The sequence below is a fragment of the Ictidomys tridecemlineatus genome, chromosome 15 (assembly GCF_052094955.1).
Source record: "Ictidomys tridecemlineatus isolate mIctTri1 chromosome 15, mIctTri1.hap1, whole genome shotgun sequence".
Lineage (NCBI taxonomy): Eukaryota > Metazoa > Chordata > Mammalia > Rodentia > Sciuridae > Ictidomys > Ictidomys tridecemlineatus.
The window spans coordinates 10521513-10539959 of record NC_135491.1 but is presented as its reverse complement, the minus strand read 5'-3'; the positions used below and the strand labels follow the sequence as shown (position 1 = coordinate 10539959).

Below are 18447 nucleotides of genomic sequence, written 5' to 3'. Positions count from 1 at the left end.
TTATTTGGGGCTGGGGATGTGGCTCAAGTGGTAGCGCGCTCGCCTGGCATGCGTGCGGCCCGGGTTCGATCCTCAGCACCACATACCAACAAAGATGTTGTGTCCGCCGAAAGCTAAAAAAATAAATATTTAAAAAAAATTATTTGCCTATCAGCAAATATGTAGATGACACCTGCTGTGTTCCAGGACATGTTCACAGTTATGAACCAGGCCAGTCACCAAGAGCTCATGAAGCTCACCTCCAAACTTGGGGAGACAGAAAACAAGGGAACCAATAGATAAGGTCATCTCAGACACCGACAAGTGTCATAGGGAAAATAAAACAAGACATGAGAAGAAAATGATGAGGGGAGCCATTTTGATTTTTAAATTTTATTTATTTATTTATTTTTGGTACTGGGGACTGAACTCAGGAGTGCTTTATCAATGAACTACATCCTCAGTCTTTATTATTATTATTTTATTTATTTATTTTTTTAAAGAGAGTGAGAGAGGAGAGAGAGAGAGAGAGAATTTTTAATATTTATTTTTTTAGTTCTCGGCGGACACATCTTTGTTGGTATGTGGTGCTGAGGATCAAACCCGGGCCGCACGCATGCCAGGTGAGCGCGCTACCGCTTGAGCCACATCCCCAGCCCTATTATTTTATTTTGAAAGAGGGTCTCCCTAAATTGCTGAGGCTGGCCTCAGACTTTTTTTTTTTTTTTTTTAAAGAGAGTGAGAGAGGAGAGAGAGAAATTTTAATATTTATTTTTTAGTTCTCGGCGGACACAGCATCTTTGTTGTTATGTGGTGCTGAGGATTGAACTCGGGCTGCATGCATGCCAGGCGAGCGCGATACTGCTTGAGCCACATCCCCAGCCCCTGGCCTCAGACTTGCAGTCTCCCAGCATCAGCCTGCCCAGTCACTGGGGTTACAGGTGTGTGCCAGCTTGGTCAGCCTTTATTTTACTTTTTAAATTTTAATTTAATTCATTTAGATTGGAGGAGGTACCAGGGATAGAACCCAAGGGTACTTAGCCACTGAGCCACATCCCCAGGCTTTTTATTTTTATTTTTTTATTTTGAGACAGAGTCTTGCTAAGTTGCTTAGGGCTTCGCTAAGTTGCTGAATCTGGCTTTGAACTTACAATCCTCCTGCCTCAGCCTCCTGAGCTGCTGGGATATGGGTGTGCACTGCCATGCCTGGCGGAGTATTTTAGTTTTGAATGGGTAATAAATTCACCTAGTTTCAAGTTCGAAGGTGAAGTGAAAAGGCTTTCTCCATCCCCTCATCCTTCAGCCATTCAATTTTCCAGCCGGAGTAGCTGCTTCAACAGGGGCAGGTAAAGTCTCTGAGGAGGGGACAGCTGAGCAGAGACTTGACACAGGAACCAGCCATGTGAAGAAGAGTGTCCCACAGCAGAGGGAACAGCCAGTGTGAAGGCCTAGGAGCAGGGCTGAATTGCCATTTTCTAGATGAGGTTTCAGGCCTCTGTGACCATAGGACTCTTTACAGTGTCACCCTCCATTCCATCAGTAACCATGGCAATGAGTTTGGAGTAAAGTTTTCAGGACCCTTTACCCAGCAGGTACAAATATGTATATGTCACCTTAGGTGTTCTTAATTTTCCCTTCCCTATATGTCATTCAGCAACTCACTTAATTCACTCAGTGACATTAAGATTTCACCAAGTCATTTACACGCCTCATTCTTTTAAGCTGCTGCCTAGCACCTCAAACAAGAGACATGGGAGGGTTTCTTTATCCTGTCTTCTCAATGGTCATTTATTCTGCTTCTAATTTCTTCCTCTCAAATCACTGATGACAAAAGATTCTCTATCAGACTCCTCATGTACACATCCAGGAGTTCTCTAGGGGTCTTGCTATCTGTTTGGCACAGCATTAGAGCTAAGAATGCTTTTTACGTTTTTAAAAGAAGGGAAATTGCAAAGTTTTATTTTGTTAAAAAAAAAAAAGATATTGGGGATGGGGTGTAATCCAACACTTGCCTAGCATTTTAGAAGCCCCTCTTTCTGTCCCCAGCACCATAAAAAAAAAGGAAAAAAATATGTGAACCAGACCTTTGTCTAATATGCCTCAAGTGTTTACTATTTGAACTTTTACAGAGAAAGTGCTGATTCCTATTGTAGTGCAGGTGGCACTTGGAAGTAGCAGCCCTCCCATTGCATAGACTTGAAAGCTGAGACCCAGAGGAGAAAGGACTTGGCCAAGGCCACACAGAACAGGGGTTCTCATTCAGTTGGATAAATGTTGAGCTGCTATTCTGGGCCTGGCTGGATTGGGTGAGGCGCCAAAACGGATCAAGCCTGCGCTTGCCGCCAGAGAACTCAGACTAGAGGAAATACAATCATAACCTAGGGGTACAGGGTCAAGGTCTCCCAGAGTTCGGCAGGGAAGGGAGAGGGCCAGGGGTTCTGTGGAGAAGAATTAATAACAGAGCTTGACCTAGAAAGATGAGGTGTTCCCCAAGGGAAAGGAGGCAGGAGAGCGTCCAGAAAAAGGAGTGCACTTCTTCAACTGGGCCCAGAGAATGGGTTTTAATCCATACCTTGGCTTTCGGGGTTCCGGGGACTCGGGCAAGAGGCCCATGGGCCAGATTCATTCTTTGTCTCCAAGTCTCAGTTTACTGATTTGTAAAAGGGGAAGCAGTGGCTCTCCAGGGCTGGAGCACCTCATCCAGCCCAGGTGGCGCTCTACTGGAGGGGCGTGGCCTCCCGTGACGTCATTCGGGGCGGGGCCTGCTGCGGAAGCCGTGGAGGGAGTATGGGCTCAGGCCAAGGCTGCGCCGAGAGGAGGGGGCTCCCGGGAGTCGGCCCTTAGGAGGGTTTCTTCGCCCCCGTGCCCATCCGGTCGCTGGGATGATCCTGCTTGTCCTCCGTGGGCGAAACTAAGTCATAACGGGGCTTGTGGCGAGGGGGTCTTTCTCCACACGGAACCTAGCGTCCCATCCCGAACCCGGGCCAGCGCAGCACCCCCATCCTCCGCACTCCCCGCCGATCCCCACCTTTACCCCCGCCCCCACCCCACCCCACCCCGACCCTGCGGCGGTGAGTCAGCGGCCGGCCGCGCCCCCTCGGCCCACTTCCTCTCACCTTCCCTGGGCGGGCGGGGGGCAATGAGGCGGGGGCCTTGCCAGCCGTCACCCTCCTGGGCGGGCGAGGGGCCTCATCCCTTAGTCACCCCTCAGAAACTGAGAAGCTTGGAGGGGCAGGGGACTCCAAAAGTGGGCTCTAAGGGAGAAAATTGAACAGACCCCTTCCCTAACCAGAGGATCTTCCTTGCCTCCGAAAATTGAGCATAACATTAAGAAATGAAGAAGTCGCGGGGAGAGTGGGACGGGAGAAACTGGCTCCGCCGAGATTCCCCCCGAGAAGTCCCAGTGAGAGGACTCGAAGTCAAGGAAGGCTCCCTTCTCCCCCACCAAGCTTGTCCCCCGACTTGGGCGAAAGGCCCGGGGAGCAAACCCTGTGCAATAACGATGGGGAAAGGGAAATTGCGGAAGTCGAGAGTTCCGCGTTGCCCTTTTAAGCGCCCTCCATCCCCCGCCTAGTGGTTTCCGCGGCCCCTTTAAGGCGCAGAGAATTGTGGGTGCGGGGAGTGGAATTTTGGAACGAAATGTAGCGAAGAGAAGTACAGTAGTAAGAGTAACGTTGTAGCCGCCGCCGGCCGAGGGGGCGCGCCGGGAGGCAGCGCCGCACCCCCTTTCCGTCGCTGGGACCCCCCCATCAAACTATCGGCGGGAAGAGGAGCCCGAGGATCCGCCGCGGCCCGATCCACGTTCCCCCAGGAAGCCGGACTCTATGGGGCGGGACCCTGGGGGCGACTGAGCAGAACCTGGAGCCAGCCCGAACCCCAGAAGCTCGCGCCAGGGGCGCCCCGGGAGCAGCCAGCCCGTGGGCGCGCCGCCCGCCCGCCCAGCAACCATGAGGTGAGCCCGGAACCGCCTCGGGACCCTTCCCCGCCGCACAGCCTCCCCGCCCCGCCTTTGTCCCCCTCCCCCAGTCGCCCCGCTGGAATTTGGGGACCGGGCTTTGGGAGCCTCAGCTTTGGGCCAAGACCCCTTAGAGGGACTATCATTATCAACCACCTTTCCATGACTCCCAAGGCTCAGGGCGGTGCCGATGAGGTCCTTCTGAGAGTCCTCAGATTTGGGGGAGCCCCGAGGACTCCCTAATTTTCAAGACTTTTTTCAGAGCACCTCCAAGTTGGCAGAACCTGCTCGCAGGGATGCTAGAATTTAAACTGAGGTCAAACCTTCCCGAATCCTCAAATCGAAGTCTGGAGGGATGGTGGGGGGTCGGGTTGGGAGACCCTGGGACCTAGAAAGACAACCGAGAAGCAGGGTTGTTGGATTTGCAGACCCAGGATTTGCAGGGTCCCCGCTTTTGAAGCGCTGGAAAGTCTCCCCGAGTGGACCGCGCTCCTTAACTTCGGGGCTACTTCTGGATCCCCTAAATTTGGGGGACACCTAAATCTTCCTGTTGGAGGGTGTTTGTGGACTGACCCATAACCCACGGACCAAGCGCAGCCCCGAGGGTCTGGTTGGGACTCCCCTCCCCCGTCGCTCCTCATCTGTGATCTGCCTCAAACCAGCCGTGCCTAGGACCGAGCGAGCGCTCCTCGCCGAGGGCGGCTCCCCGGCCCGGGGCCAGAAGGGCGGCCCTCACCCCCACCTGGGGAGAGAGGGGGCGCGGCAGCTGGGGGAGGGGGGCCTTTGTCTTCCTGACTCACCTGTCGAGACAGCTGGTGTGGCGGGCGGGCCAGAGCGCGGGGCCGGCTGCTTTGGGCACCACAGCCCCTCCCCCTGGGCTCACTGCCCCCCTGCCAGCCTTCTGAGCCTTGGGATTGGAGGAGGGGGCGCTAGGAGGCTTCAAGGTCACAGCCTTCTCCCCCAGGGACCCAGGCTTACCAGACAGTTCCAGCTCTCTTCCCAGTAATATAATCCTGGGGTGAGGGGCCCCAAGGCACTTTGGATTTTGTATTACCCGGGCCTCCCCCAAACTCCTGGGCTCACCTGAGGGCGGGGCCAGTGCTGACCTCGGGCCCCTCTTCTTCCCTCCCATGACCCCCCATAATCCCTCCCTTGGGGCCTGAGTCTGACAATACTATCTCCCTTCCTCCACTCTCTCTGGGACTTCCTGCACCAAAGCCCCCGGCCTGAGGGGGAGGCCCCTGGGGACAGCTGAGATTAACCCCTGATGCCCACATCCTCCACTTCCTCCGTATTCCCCACACCCCTGCCCTCTGACATCAGGGTGACATTCCTTTTTAAATCCTTATAGAACCCCCCCTGCTGTGGGGCGGGGGATTCTGTAGTGAAAGGAATTGTTGGAAGATCTGGAGCAAGGCGACACCCTCAGCACCCTCCACCTCCCTGCATAGCCTTTCCCCAGTAGAGCAACATCCCGAGAGGGGCAGTTTGCAGGAGACAGGCCTTCTTCCTTCTCTCTCTCCCGGGGGACTCTTCTCTCCCACCGCCCCAGCCCCGCCCGTTTCCGGTCCCAGGCACGGTGGAAGGCGGATGTCCGAGTTAGTGCTGCCTCACTCACTGCGAGACCGTAAAAGGGCAGGAGCAGTGTCTGGGCCGGCCTCCTGCCCTCCCCCCAGCCCGGAGGCCCTGGCCCTCCACAGGGCCCCCTCTCCCTTGGCCAAGGAGTCCGAACCTCCCGACTCCGCGGGGTGGGCAGAAGTTGAGGGTGCTTGTCCCACCAGTGTTCCTCCCGCCTTCTGAGGGGTCTCCTTTGCCGGTGGTCACACAGAACTTCCTGGGCAGTGCTCCTTCTCCAAGGACAGCTAGGATTCAAAATGACCCATGCCCCTATTCCCAGGTGGGGAAACTGAGGCTCAAAATAAGAGGGGCCTGGCGCAGATCCTCAGGAGTTCTTAGGCAGTTTTCAGCGAGGGGAGGAGGCTGGAATGGGCTGATTTCTGGATGGTGTGACTGGGGACAGTCCTGGGGCAGTTGGAAGAGAGGATGTTAAGATGGAAAATTACAAGATATACTTCTTTTTCTCACAATTTGACAAATATTTGTTGAGTGTCTGCATCCGGGAGCTGGGCTTCTGGGAAAGCAGGGAACCCCAGCAGAAGGGACTTAGGAAGAATTTGGTTTCTTTCTTTCCTCTTACAATAATAGAAGTTATTGTTCTTGTTTTATTTTTTTAAAAAGTGATGAGATCATTTAGTCAGACCTCTACTTCATGACAGGCACTGTACAAGGCATCTGATTCAATTTAGCCCTCATGATGATTTTAAGATCAAGACAGTGACAGGCTCTGTGCCCTGTCTCAACCTTCAGTTTATAAGATGGGGAAAATTGAGACACAGAGTAGTTAAGCAAATTGCCAATTAAAGTCAGATAGTTGGAAAGTGGCCAATATTGAGCTTGAACCCAGGACTGTCTCTATTGTGCTATGAAAGAAAAAAGAAGCTAGGTACAGTGGAGCAGGCCCACAGTCCCTGCCACACAGGAGGATGAGGTAGGAGGACTGCAAGTTCAAGGCCAGCCTCAGCAACCTAGCAAGCCCCTGTCTCAAAATAAAAATGCAAAAGGATGGGGGATGTAGCCCTGGCCAAGTGCTCCTGGGTTCAGAGCCCAGTACTGAAGAAAAAGAGAGGGAAATAAAACCTGTAGTTTTTTAAAAATTATAAAATAACATGCTTTTACTGTAAAAACAAAGCAAAATGCACACATGAACTTAAGATCATTCAGGTAATCAAAAAAGAAATCCACACAGAAACTTTACCCTCCTGTTCAGTTGGGAAACTGAGGCCTACTAGGAAGGAGGGACCAGAGAAACCACACAAGCTCCCAGAGCCTACACTGGGTTCCCCACCCGGGGTTGCTTCAAAGAGAGCTCAGCGTTGGGGAAGGCTGTGTGTGGGGTGCGTGCTGGAGAGGGGCGCAGTGAAGGGAAGGGCAAGAATTGCGTGTGGAAGGTTGATGCGCTGTATTACCTCCAGCAGGGGAAGCCTCCTCCCTCCTGTTAGGACTCTCAGCTCAAAATATAAATGTGTGCCACTTTTCAGGTCCCAGTTCAGGGCTTGGTGTCATCTCTTTTTATCCTTACAGCCATCCCAGAGCTGGAAACTGAGGGGCACAGAGGTGAAGCCACACAACAAGGCCTGAGGCCTCTGCTGGGGAATTATGGAGTTCTCATGTTCAGAGCAGGGTGTGACCCCAGCACCCAGGAACTGTCTGACCCCTACAATCCACTTTCTGACTATGGGGTTTTCCACTCCAGCTTTTGCCTAGTTTATAGTTTTTTTTTTTTGTGTGTGTGTGTGTGTGTGTATGTGTGTATTTTAACTTATGAATTAGGGTTTTACAGGTAATTCCAGTTCACAATAAATGAAAATAAAGAAAAGGAACTATAAGGGTAAAAGGTGTGAAGTATCTGCTTCTCCCTCACTGACTCACAGTTCGTCTCTTGAGAAGCCTCTGCATATATCACTGTGTGTGGATATATTTATATCCTCCCCACCTTTTATTTTTTTTTCTGAAACCTCTGATCCACTCTACTTTGTACATTGCTTTTTAAAAACTTCATCCTAGTTATTTTCTCATCTTTAAATGAAGAACTTAGGTGGATTTGGGTTCAAATGAGCCCTTCTACTTACTTGCTGTGTGACCTGCATCAAATGTCTTCACCTCTCTGTGCCTGCAGAGTCTACTTCTTGAGGTTGTATAACTGTGCCAGCTAGAAATTGGGTCCCAGTGCCTGGAATGGTGTCTGGGACACAAGCTAGCTGATAAATGTCAGCTGTCATTATTAGGAGTTGGCCTTTTTTTTACAGATGTGTTTATTTAACAACTCTTGAGTCCTTGCTAAGTGCTAGGTACTATTCTGTGAATAGTGAACAGAAGGGACAACCCCCTGGCCTTTGTAGACCTGACATTTGGGGAGGACAGGATAGATTTTCAGGCAGATGCTGCTATGAAAAGTGCTGGAGGGGAGGAGAGGGGAGAGCTTCTCCAGACCAGGAAGTTAGGGAGGGCTTTTCGCAAGAGGTGACAGCTAGGAGGTGAGGGTGCAGGCCAGGCCCAGGCCTTGGATTTCCGACACCCTGAAGGAACAGTGTGACAGTGTGGAAGTGGGGCTGGGAGCTGGGGGGGGGGAGGGTGGGAGGCAGATCCCTTAGGCCCCAAAGATCCCAGGACAGGGACAGTATCCGCCTTGGGTTTTAACAAGGTCCTTCAGCTACGGTGAACCCGTGGGAGGGCAGGACCAGCCCAGGGTCACCCTGCAGGTGCCTAGCTCTCTGGCCAGGCCAGAGCCTTAGCAGGGCAGGGCCACCTGGGAGGGCAAAGTGCAGCCAGGGTGGGGCAGCAACAGCACTCCAGCTCTTGGCCAGAGTGTTCTGGGTGTGGGTGGCAGGTGTGGGCAAGACCTTAACCCTGCCCTGCCAGGGGCACCAGAGCCAGAAACAGCCCCCCAGGCTGTGCTTGTCCAAATGACACCTGGTGCTTGGTAGGGCCCAGGCTTCCCTGTGGTTAAGGCTGTGGACTTGGAAGCCAGGTGGCCTGGATTGAATCCTCACTCCGGGCTGGGCTGGGCTGTGGCTCAGGGGTGGAGCCCTTGCCTGGCGTGTCAGGCCCTGGTTTCCATCCCCAGCACTGGAGGAAAAAAGGTTTCATTTCTCTGCTGCTTAGTAGCTATGTGGCTGTGTCACTAGTGGCCCAGTCACTCAGCCTCTCTGGGCCCCTGATCAGCAATCTTATCTGCAAGGTGAGGATGAAATAGTGTCCTCAGGGGGACTGCAGTGGGGACAAACCAGTGGCTCTGGGGAAGAGCTCGGGGCTCTGACCCAGCGGAAGGATCCGAGGGGAGGAGATGCCAGTTATGTACAGTGGGGACATGGGCTCAGCCCCCAGGGCCTACAGAGGGTTTCCCTAGACCAGCTTGCTTAGCCTCCGTGTCGGGCCCCAGCCCCCCGCCCCCATTTGTGGGCGTTATTTCTCTCCCCGGAAACCTCTGACCACCAACTTCTTCTTTTCAGGAAAGAAACCGGTGGGTGTGGGGTAGGGTAGAGATCAGTGCTTCCCCCCCCCCCACTTCCCCTGTCTGTGTGTGACCTTGGCCAAGTCACTTCCCGTCTGGGAGTCTGAGTTTCCTCGCTGGGGGAGGGGATTGAGCCTCCCAGTCTGGGGGCTGGAGGGGTGCAGCTGTATAGGGCACTAGCGGGCCTGCCCAGGGTGCCCGCGACATGGTGCTGACAGCCGCCAGGTGCTCAAGTGTCTAGACTCCTTACTCGCACCCACCACCTTGGGAGGAGGCCACCTGCATTTCTCCAGTTGGTGGGCAGGGAAGAGAAGATAGTTAGTTCCGTACCGTCCCTCACTGTGACCATGTGGTGGAAAGGGTTCATCAGAGCTTTTTTTTTTTCCTGTGGTGCTGGGGATTGAACAGGGCCTGGTGCACAGGAGGCGAGCCCTGAGCTGTAGCCCGCCCTCAGCAGAGCTTTGAACCCAGGCCTGGGAAGTCAGGTCTGGGCTCAGACAGATCCCTCCACTAAGACCAAGCCAGCTGTTCCACACTCTGGGAGCCCTGCCTGACCCAAGGGGCTCCTTCTGAGTGCCCCAGACCTGGGCTGGGACCCTGAGTTGTCACTGTCTGGGATGTCTGTCTCTGAGCCCTGGGAGGGTGGCGCCAGGGTTGTCTGTCTGGGCCACTGCTGTGTAGCTGTCCCCAGCCCCACCCAGTGAGGGCCTGACCCAAATCAGGAAGTGTCTGCCCTGGGGCCATTCAAGAGGCAATTGATGGCCTGGGGAGCTGGTGACAGCGAGGTGACCTGGGGGAAGAGGGGCCTAGCTCAGCAGCCCTCACCCTTCCCCTCTTTGAGCCTCTGCTTCCTCCTCTGACCTGAGAGGCAGGGAGGGGTCCCTGCAGGCTGCTGGAGACTGAGGAAGGGCCACCGCCTCCTGCTCACCTGCGCCTCCCTCCCTCTTCTCTGATCTCTGCCTCTGTCTTTATCTCTGTCTGCCTGGTCGCCTCCTTTCCCACCACGCCCTATCTGTCTGTCATGGTGTTACCAGCCTGACTCTGCCTTCCTCACCTCCCATCTGTCCCAGCCCCTCACTTGTCTTCCCCTCTCTGATCCGCCCTCTTGTCCTCCTGGAGGATGCCCGCCCCCTCTCTTGTTCTTCCCCTTGCTCTTTTTCCCTTCGGATCTTCTGGGGAGACCCAGGTGAAGAAGGTGACCACCTCCTCTCCCTTTTTGTCCACCTCTGGCAGCGAGACCGTGATCTGTTCCAGCCGGGCGACGGTGATGCTCTATGACGATGGCAACAAGCGGTGGCTGCCTGCCGGCACGGGTCCCCAGACCTTCAGCCGCGTGCAGATCTACCACAACCCCACGGCCAATTCCTTCCGGGTTGTCGGACGCAAGATGCAGCCTGACCAGCAGGTGTGGCTCCCTCGTCCCTCTCTCTGCGGGCTGAGCCCCTCCTGAGCCCACCGCCCCTCACCTCCTTTCCCCTCCTGCCAGGTGGTCATCAACTGTGCCATCGTCCGGGGTGTGAAGTATAATCAGGCCACCCCCAACTTCCATCAGTGGCGGGATGCCCGCCAGGTCTGGGGCCTCAACTTCGGCAGCAAGGAGGACGCAGCGCAGTTTGCTGCCGGCATGGCCAGCGCCCTGGAGGCCTTGGAAGGTCAGCGGGGCAGCAGGGGCAATGGGACCTACGACCAGTGGGCGGGCCCGAGGCTGCTGCCCTACCATCTGGGCCTTATTGGTTGCTCTGGTGCAAACATATGGGGAGAATCTGGTGGGCTCCCAAGAGTACCTTCTTCAGTACGCCCAGATCAAGATGTCTAGATTTCCACCCTCCAGCCTTTTCTCCAGGTGACCCTGCTGCTTTATGTCGTCTAGTAGTTTGGGGGCATTGATATTTTAAAGGTCTCCAGGTGGGGGTTGAGGAGGAGCTGGTAGTGGAGTGCTGGCTTGGCATGTAGCAGGCCCTGGGTTCCAGCCCTGCGGAAACAAAACCAAAGCAGTCTCCAGTTGGTATTTCTTAAACTTTCGTGCACATCTGAGTTGCCTGGGGATCTGGGTCAAGTGCAGGCTCTGGTGCGGGGGCTGGGCCAGCCCAAGTTCCTGGTCCCCAGATGGGGCTTGAAGCAGCAGGCTTCGGGTGGCTGCTGGGTACCCGAGGTCTGGAGCTGCTGCTGCAGGGCTAGAAATCCCTGTGGCAGAGGGCTTGCCTCGTGGGGCAACTGCAGTGCTAGAGCCGAAGGGCCCGCTTGTCTGGGAGCTCACAGACAAATGCAGTAGCAGTGTATGCGTGATGGGGGTCAGAGCCCTGGGGCAGATGAGGAGGAAGCCCTCAGCCTTTCCAGGTCCTGGCAGGCTCCATGTGGCCCTGGCTGTGCTCAAGAGCCCAGATGCTCAGGTCAACTGGAATTCAAGCTTGTTCCTGCAGATTCCAAACTATACAGCTTTGGGGCTGTTGACCCCCTTGGGCCGCAGCTTCCCTGTCTGTCTCTTGGGTATCCCAACATCATCTATCTCAGGGCAGCTCTGCCAAGGGAAGCTAGAACTGGCCCTCTTCCTAGGGTACCACACCTGGACTCTAAAAGTCAGGGTCTCAAGCAAGGAGGAGTGTGCAACTCTGGGCAGGACTGCTGAGTGACCCAAGGGACAGCACTAAGGGCCAGGGCAGATCCCTGCAGACTCCCAGGGTGGACTCACGACCCTTTCTACTCTTTCAGGAGGTGGGCCTCCTGCACCCCCAGCACCGCCGGCCTGGTCCACCCAGAACGGCCCCTCCCCGGAGGAGGTGGAGCAGCAGAAAAGGTGGGCTGGTCTCTGGGTGGGGAACCTTTCTTCTGCTGGAGAACCCATGACCTCTCCAACTCTCAGTTTCCAGAAAGTCCCAACTCCCAAGGGAGTAGAAGTAAACAGCTTGCAGACAACCCATCTCCTGGGGTTCAGGAAACTCCTCACAGCCAGGTGTGCTAGTGCATACCTGTAATCCCAGCAATAGGAAGGCTGAGGCAGGAGGACCCCAAGTTCCAGGCCAGCCTCAGCAACTTAGTGAGATCTTACCTCAAAATTAAGTTTTTTAAAACCCCTGGGTTCAATCCTTGGTACAAAAAAAAACAAAAAACATACAAAGGTCTAAGACAGTTTCTCCAGGTAGAGTGGTGTGATCCCAGTACTACAAAATAAAACGGACAGGAAACTCACACTCAGATTGTAAAACTTCTAGGCCCCCTGCTTCTGATTCCGAGGACCCAGGATCTGGTTGTTAAAGGGCGTTCTACGATTCGGGTGCACGTGGCAGTTTAATGGCTAGAACTCGCGTCTCTCCTGCCCCCCCTTCTCTACCCTACCTCTCTTGGGCCCCTGGGGAAGGAAGGCTTGGGTGGGAATTAGGAGCACCCTCACCAGAGCCAGAGGTCAGTGGCCACACGAGTGATGGCGATGGGCCTGGACTGACGCTGGCCCTGTCACCCTCACCACAGGCAGCAGCCCAGCCAGCCTGAGTATATGGAGCGGGAACGCCGGGTCTCCAACGCAGGTGACTACAAGGGGCTGTGGGAGTTGGGGTCCCCCTGGAGAAAGGGGCAGGCTGGCTGGACAATGATGAGGCTCCTCTCAGTACCTCCTTTTCTGTTTCCTTTCAGGAGGCCCACCTGTTCCCCCCGTGGGGGGACCTCCCCCGCCTCCAGGACCTCCCCCTCCTCCGGGCCCTCCCCCACCCCCAGGCCTGCCCCCTTCAGGGGTCTCGGCTGCAGGACATGGTGCCGGGGGAGGCCCGCCCCCTGCACCCCCTCTGCCTGCAGCACAAGGCCCCAGTGGTGGGGGAGCTGGAGCCCCTGGCCTGGCTGCAGCCATTGCCGGAGCCAAACTCAGGAAAGTCAGCAAGGTGAGGGCAGCAGGCAGGGTGGGGCGGCCAGGGCGCTGCTGGAGTGACGGGAGGAGGCCCGTCCTTCAAGACCTCTGTCCTTCCTGATTTCTCCAGCAGGAGGAGGCCTCAGGAGGGCCCTTGGCCGCCAAAGCTGAGAGCACCCGAAGCACAGGTGGGGGGCTCATGGAGGAGATGAATGCCATGCTGGCCCGGAGGTGAGCCCAAGCCCCGGCCTCTGAGTCCCCTCAAGACTGCAGTATGGGGTGAGGCGGGTGGCTCTGATCCCTGTTTTGTTTCTTTGGGTGAAAGTTCCCCCTTGACCTCCATCCAGGTTTGGGGTTTAATACTGGAGACTTAGTCTCCTGAGGTGGCTGCTGACCTGGTAGAATGTTCTAAAGCCTAGATTCGAGAACCTCAGGAAACCCCCTCAGCATCTAGGAGAGAGTCCCTGCCTTTAGAATTTTATGATTTCCTAAATGTGAGGACCAGAGAGCTCACCACCCTAATTCTAGAAGAGCAATATTTTTTAAACATTTTTTTTTTTTAGTTGTAGATGGACACAATATCTTTGTTTTTATTTATTTATTTATTTATTTTATGTGGTGCTGAGGATTGAACCCAGTGCCTCACGCATGCGAGGCAAGCACTCAACCACTGAGCGACAGCCCCAGCCCTAGAAGAACAATACTTTTAACTTCTAAAACTAGAGTTTCCTTAGCCTTCATGATCAGAATGCTAAACCCGGAGCCCACATTTCTAGACCAACAGGAAGCAGGGTTGTTGGGTGGCTGAGGTAGGACTGAAGCATCTGTCCTGCTTTTCCCTTCTGCAGAAGGAAAGCCACACAGGTTGGGGAGAAACCCCCCAAGGAAGAATCTGCCAGTGTGAGTGAGGGTCTCTTCTTGCCCTGTACACCTTAGGATGCCCCAAGAGGGTAGGGGCATTGGGGAGGGGGTGTCTTAGGGCTGGCCTTGGACCTGGAAGAGGAAATGAGCAGAGGTGTGACAGGGGCTGCCTCATGATATTTTTATTTCCCACCAGCAGGAGGAGCCAGAGGCCAGAGTCCCAGCCCAGAGTGGTGAGTGAAACTCTTGTCTAGCCACAGAAACTACAAGTCCCAGGATGCCCTGTTCTCACAAAGCACCCTCTTGGAAAGTCTAGGAATAAGTCTGGGGATTGTAGTCTCCTAAAATGCTTCTTTGGGCTGTTGAGGCTGAGGGGAAAAGATTGGGGGCAGTCCTTGTCCCTGATCTGATTTGTTCCCTGATCCCCAGAACCTGTGCGGAGACCCTGGGAGAAGAACAGCACAACCTTGCCAAGGTGGGCCATCAGCATTGGGGCTGCACCCCCTAAATAGTTGAACTTGCCCAATTTATAGGGAGGAACACAATGTAACCCCTGGAATGGGAGGCAAGGGAGACAGATCCTCCTTTGAGCCTCTTATCTGTCCCAAACCACACCAACTTTTCCAGGATGAAGTCCTCATCTTCCATCACTGCTTCTGAGGCCCAGCCTTCTACGCACAGCTCTGGGGAAGAGTCAGACCTGGAGAAGGTGAAGCAGGTAACTTGGGATGGAGGCTGGGGTGGAGGCTGGAAGCTAGACAGGGGCCAGAGGAAGGGAGATCTATGTCCAGAGCCTGCTACTGATGTGCATGTTGTTCTAGAGAAGACCTTGGAAACTCCAGGCTGAGAAGTGGAGGGACTGGATTGGGTCAGGGGTATCACAGACATCATACCCCATTCCTAGTGCCTGTGACAGACCTTAGGAAATCTATCAGCCCACATTCCTGCTGAGTCCTCTGAGCCCAGAGACTCCAGCCATCTATCAATCCAAATTGGCAGGACAGAGAAATGCATTTGCCAGGCCTGGTACTGGATGTTCTCCAGTACTTTTCTTTTGGCTCCAAGGATCTAGAATTCTCTTATAGAATACCCCAGTCATTCCATAACCTTGGCAGCCATGTCAGGAAGTGGGGGTAGGTCTCTACCTGTTTCCTCTGGCTCTTCAGCCAGTTGAAAAGTAGGTAGGGGTCCTGGAGTGTAGCTCAGTAGTAGAGTACTAACCTAGCACACAGGGCCCTGAGTCCCATCCTCAGCAGTGCAAATAAATAAACAAATAAGAAAAGGGGAAATTGGCTAAGTGTAAGCCTATGACCTTAGCTGCTCAGGATGCTGAGGCAGGAGAATCACAAGTTCAAGGCTAGCCTGGGTAATTTAATGAGACCCTGTCTCAAAAAGAGCTGGGGTCAGGCCTGGTGGTGCATGCCTATAATCCCAGCAACTCTGGAGGCTGAGGCAGGAGGATTGCAAGTTCAAAGCCAGCCCCAGCAACTTAATGAGGCCCTAAGCAACCCAGTGAGACCCTGTCTCTAAATAAAATATTAAAAAGGGCTGGGAATGTGGCTCAGTGTTTAAACACCCCTGGGTTCAATCCCTGGTACACAAGAAAAAAATAAAATAAAAGTGGCAGGGACTGTCATTTGGTGTTGGTATGTTCCTAAGGTAGTGTCACAAAGAAAGGAGGGGATTTGTTTGTTCCAGGACCCTCTCTTGATTGGTTATGCCCCATTATTTTCAGGAGCTTCTGGAAGAGGTGAGGAAGGAATTACAGAAGGTCAAAGAGGAGATAATTGAAGGTGAGGTGGTTTGGTTTTGTTTGAACTTTAACTTACCCTGCAGCAGTGGCGATGTGTCCCCGTGTGTCCCTCGGAGATAGCCAAGAGACTGGCTCTGACCCTGCCTCTTGTTTCCTTCCAGCCTTTGTCCAGGAGCTGAGGAAACGGGGTTCCCCCTGACTACAGGGACCCAAATGACCTGTTTCTCTTTCTGCACACCCGGCCTGTCACCCTGCTTTCCCTGCCTCTACTTGACATGGAATTGGCTGAAGATTACACAGGAATGCATCTTCCCCCTCCGGATCCCACTTGGAAAATTCCAAGGGGGTGTGGCTTCCCTGGCACCGTGCCCACACCCTTACTGGCTGCTGATTGATGAGCTGGGGAGGCCCCCCACCCTTTGCTCCCTTTGATCCTTCCCCTCTGCCATCCCCTTGGGGCTGGTTCCTCTGTTGGGGATGTACCAATTAACCCCACAGTAAGGGGGAAGGAAGGAGGGAATTTCACATTCCCTTGTTCTAGATTCACTTTAATGCTTAATGCCTTCGAATCATTTTTGTTGGTTTTTTTTTTTAAAGGAAAAAAATATATTATATATATATATTTGGGTTTGGGGGGGAAAGGGAAAATTTTTTTTCCTTTTTGGTTTTGATAAAATGGGGTGTGGGAGTTTTTAAATGCTATAGCCCCAGGCTAGCCCATTTGGGGCAGCTATTTTAGGGTGGGTGTCTCACCAGACTGGGGTGCTCCCCCACCCCAGGGACCCCCCCTTCCCTGGAGCTCCTTCCCTTTTCTATGAGGAATTAAGATGCTGTAACTTTTTGAAACCTCAGTTTTTTGGTTTTTTTATTTGGATAGGTTTTGGGGTCCAGACCATTTTTACCCCCTGGGGAATAAGGGAGGGAGAAGGGAGGAACCTCCCCCTTTACCTCCAGCTTCTTGAGAATGGGCCCTTGTGGAATAAATCTGCAGTTTTTATAAGTGTGAAGATCTCTGGAGTGACGGGAGGGGTTCTGGTGACCTTGGTGAATGAGGTGCTGCCCCTCCCCCTCTGTCCCTTCTCACCTCTACCTGTGCCTCTTAGGCTGCCCCAACTGCTTGGCCATCCTGGAGAGGGCCAGGAACCGGCCTCACTGACTGGCCCTGCACAGTCGGGGGCCTACTCTGAGCCTCTCTCTTGCCGTGTGATGACTGCCCCCTTTCTCCTCCAGAACACCCCCAGCTTCTTTCCTAATTTTAATGACATGTGCCCATTGGGCAGATGGGAATCATGGTTCTCAAGCACATTAAGATGATTTCTTCACCCCAGAGCTCCTTTAATTATAAAAATTCTGCAGTCTTAAAGAATAGGATTCCAAAGTTAGAGAGTTAATATGTGCCCCTTCAGTGCTCAGTGAGTTGGCCGTGTGTGTGTGTGTGTGTGTGTGTGTGTGTGTGTGTGTGTGTGTGTGTGTGTGTGTGTAGCTCAATGGGATGCCATTCCAGTTGAATGGGGTGGGGTTCTCACGGAAGAGGTGCAAGAAAATGCTCTCCCAGGAGCAGGTCTGTATGGAAGATGAGGGATGTGACACTGACCTTATATTTAGAGGATAAATGGGTCCTTAAAAAAGGCTACTGAATAGGACCACAGGGGAGGGCTGTGAGAAAGGACAGGAATAGGTCAATGACTTGGGACTGGTAAAAGGGGCTGAGACTGAAAAAAGTGGACTTGCCCTGGTGGGCACCCATTTCCCTTCCCCTAAGGGCTACATCCTGCTAGAACAGACCGGGAGGCGGGTCTGGGAGGCACTGCCCAGGAAGACCCAGCTCAGCGGTGCCAGTGGGTTATGCCATAGACTAAAGGAAGAGGGGTTTCTGTTGGAACGACCCACTCAGGAAGATGATCCCGGCGAAGGCACCACGGAGTATTAAAGGCAAGAGCCCCAGGGTGACTCGATGGGGCCGAGGCTGGCAAGCCCATCCCTTATGCCCTCGGAGAGGGAGGTAGAGGCAGGCACCACGGACGGAAAGTCCTTTGGAACTTTCTGCATTTTCTTAACAATGGTCTGAACCAATGAAGAAGAGGCAGGGGGTGTTCCGGTGCCATGGATGGGGGTCCCAGGGGAAGGAGCCACGCCTCAGGTAAGTGGGCGTGTGAATGACCGATTGAGAGGCTGCCTAAATCCAAGTGCAGAATCCACTTTCGTTTTGTCCTGCTGACCCACCTAGTGGACAGGCGGGTCCCACTCACGACTGGCCTTTCCTTTCCAAAGCGCTCCTTAGGTGTGTGCCTGCGAGGTCAGGGGGACGGGGCGGGTCCCTGTTGGAAAGTTCCACCAGTGGGAGGGGGGGACACTAGGCGGAAGGTACCACTGGACAGGTTAGTAGGGAGGTGCCCGATTGAATCGCATCCTAGGATCCCTCTGATCCCAAAGAGATCAGGTGGTGTCAGATGGGCAGATAGAGGGTGGGCCAGGGCAGACGGCAGGCCAGGTCGGAGACCTCGCAGCTCAGACAGCAGTCATGTCCAGCACAGGCCCTGCGTCCCCCTAGTACTCCAGGAGATCGGGCAGTGGGTCCGGGTTCCGGTCCTGGTCGGCGTGGAGCTGGGCGCGCACCTCCCGCAGTTCTTGCCGCAGCTCCTCCAGGGCGCCCTTCGCCGGCGTCGCCTGCACCTGCCCCTGCAGCGTTTCCAGCGCCAGCGCCAGGTGGCCCATCTCGTCCCGCAACGCGTTCCACGCGGCGCGCCGCTCGGCTTCCTTGCGGCGCCGCTGCGCCTGTTGGCGCAAGTACTCCATCAGCAGGCAGCCGCAGGCCGTGACGAAGATGATGGCCTCGCCCAGCAGCTCCGCGCCCAGCTCGGCCGCTGCCCCCTCGTTCAGCGGCTTCACGGCTTCGGCGTTGAAGCCCATGATGCGCATCTTAGTCCGCATCTCCGCCCAGTGGTACACTGCGAGGGAGAGAGGGTGGGGGGTGTCTCAGAGGGACGCCCCCT

General features: G+C 54.4%; 2 protein-coding genes and 1 long non-coding RNA gene across 7 annotated transcripts in view; 1 reads left to right on the top strand and 2 right to left on the bottom strand.

Moving 5' to 3' along the window:
- Nucleotides 1-356: 356 nt before the first annotated feature.
- LOC144370767 (uncharacterized) lies at nt 357-5911 on the bottom strand. Its single transcript, XR_013430709.1, has 2 exons — nt 4735-5911; nt 357-4322 (listed from the first exon to the last, which is right to left on the bottom strand). It is a non-coding gene; the product is annotated as an uncharacterized LOC144370767 (long non-coding RNA).
- Nucleotides 2738-16454, top strand: Vasp (vasodilator stimulated phosphoprotein). Of its 4 annotated transcripts, none has more exons than XM_078031877.1 (13): nt 2738-3931; nt 10239-10410; nt 10492-10657; nt 11715-11799; nt 12471-12526; nt 12633-12874; nt 12974-13071; nt 13689-13740; nt 13901-13934; nt 14131-14176; nt 14329-14419; nt 15437-15494; nt 15616-16454. In XM_078031877.1, the coding sequence occupies exons 1-13, from the start codon at nt 3927-3929 to the stop codon at nt 15651-15653; spliced, it is 1143 nt and encodes a 380-aa protein (XP_077888003.1). In that variant the 5' UTR covers nt 2738-3926; the 3' UTR covers nt 15654-16454. The 4 variants fall into 4 exon arrangements, with proteins under 4 accessions (XP_077888003.1, XP_077888002.1, XP_005338283.1 ...); XM_078031876.1 differs by having other exon boundaries at nt 13898-13934; XM_005338226.5 differs by having other exon boundaries at nt 12971-13071; nt 13898-13934.
- Opa3 (outer mitochondrial membrane lipid metabolism regulator OPA3) overlaps nt 16303-18447 on the bottom strand; it is a 49879-nt gene continuing 47734 nt past the window's right edge. For both annotated transcript variants that reach the window (XM_040279625.2, XM_040279626.2), the window contains one exon: nt 16303-18402. In XM_040279625.2, the coding sequence (XP_040135559.1) occupies nt 18002-18402 (401 nt within the window). In that variant the 3' untranslated portion in view covers nt 16303-18001. The remainder of the gene's footprint in view (nt 18403-18447) is intronic.

What these genes read in the sequence shown, in the direction of transcription:
- Vasp (XM_005338226.5), top strand. An exon ending in GAGGTGGAGCAGCAGAAAAG is followed by an intron (nt 11,800 to 12,470) that starts GTGGGCTGGTCT and finishes CCCTCACCACAG; the next exon opens with GCAGCAGCCCAGCCAGCCTG. An exon ending in AACTCAGGAAAGTCAGCAAG is followed by an intron (nt 12,875 to 12,970) that starts GTGAGGGCAGCA and finishes TGATTTCTCCAG; the next exon opens with CAGGAGGAGGCCTCAGGAGG.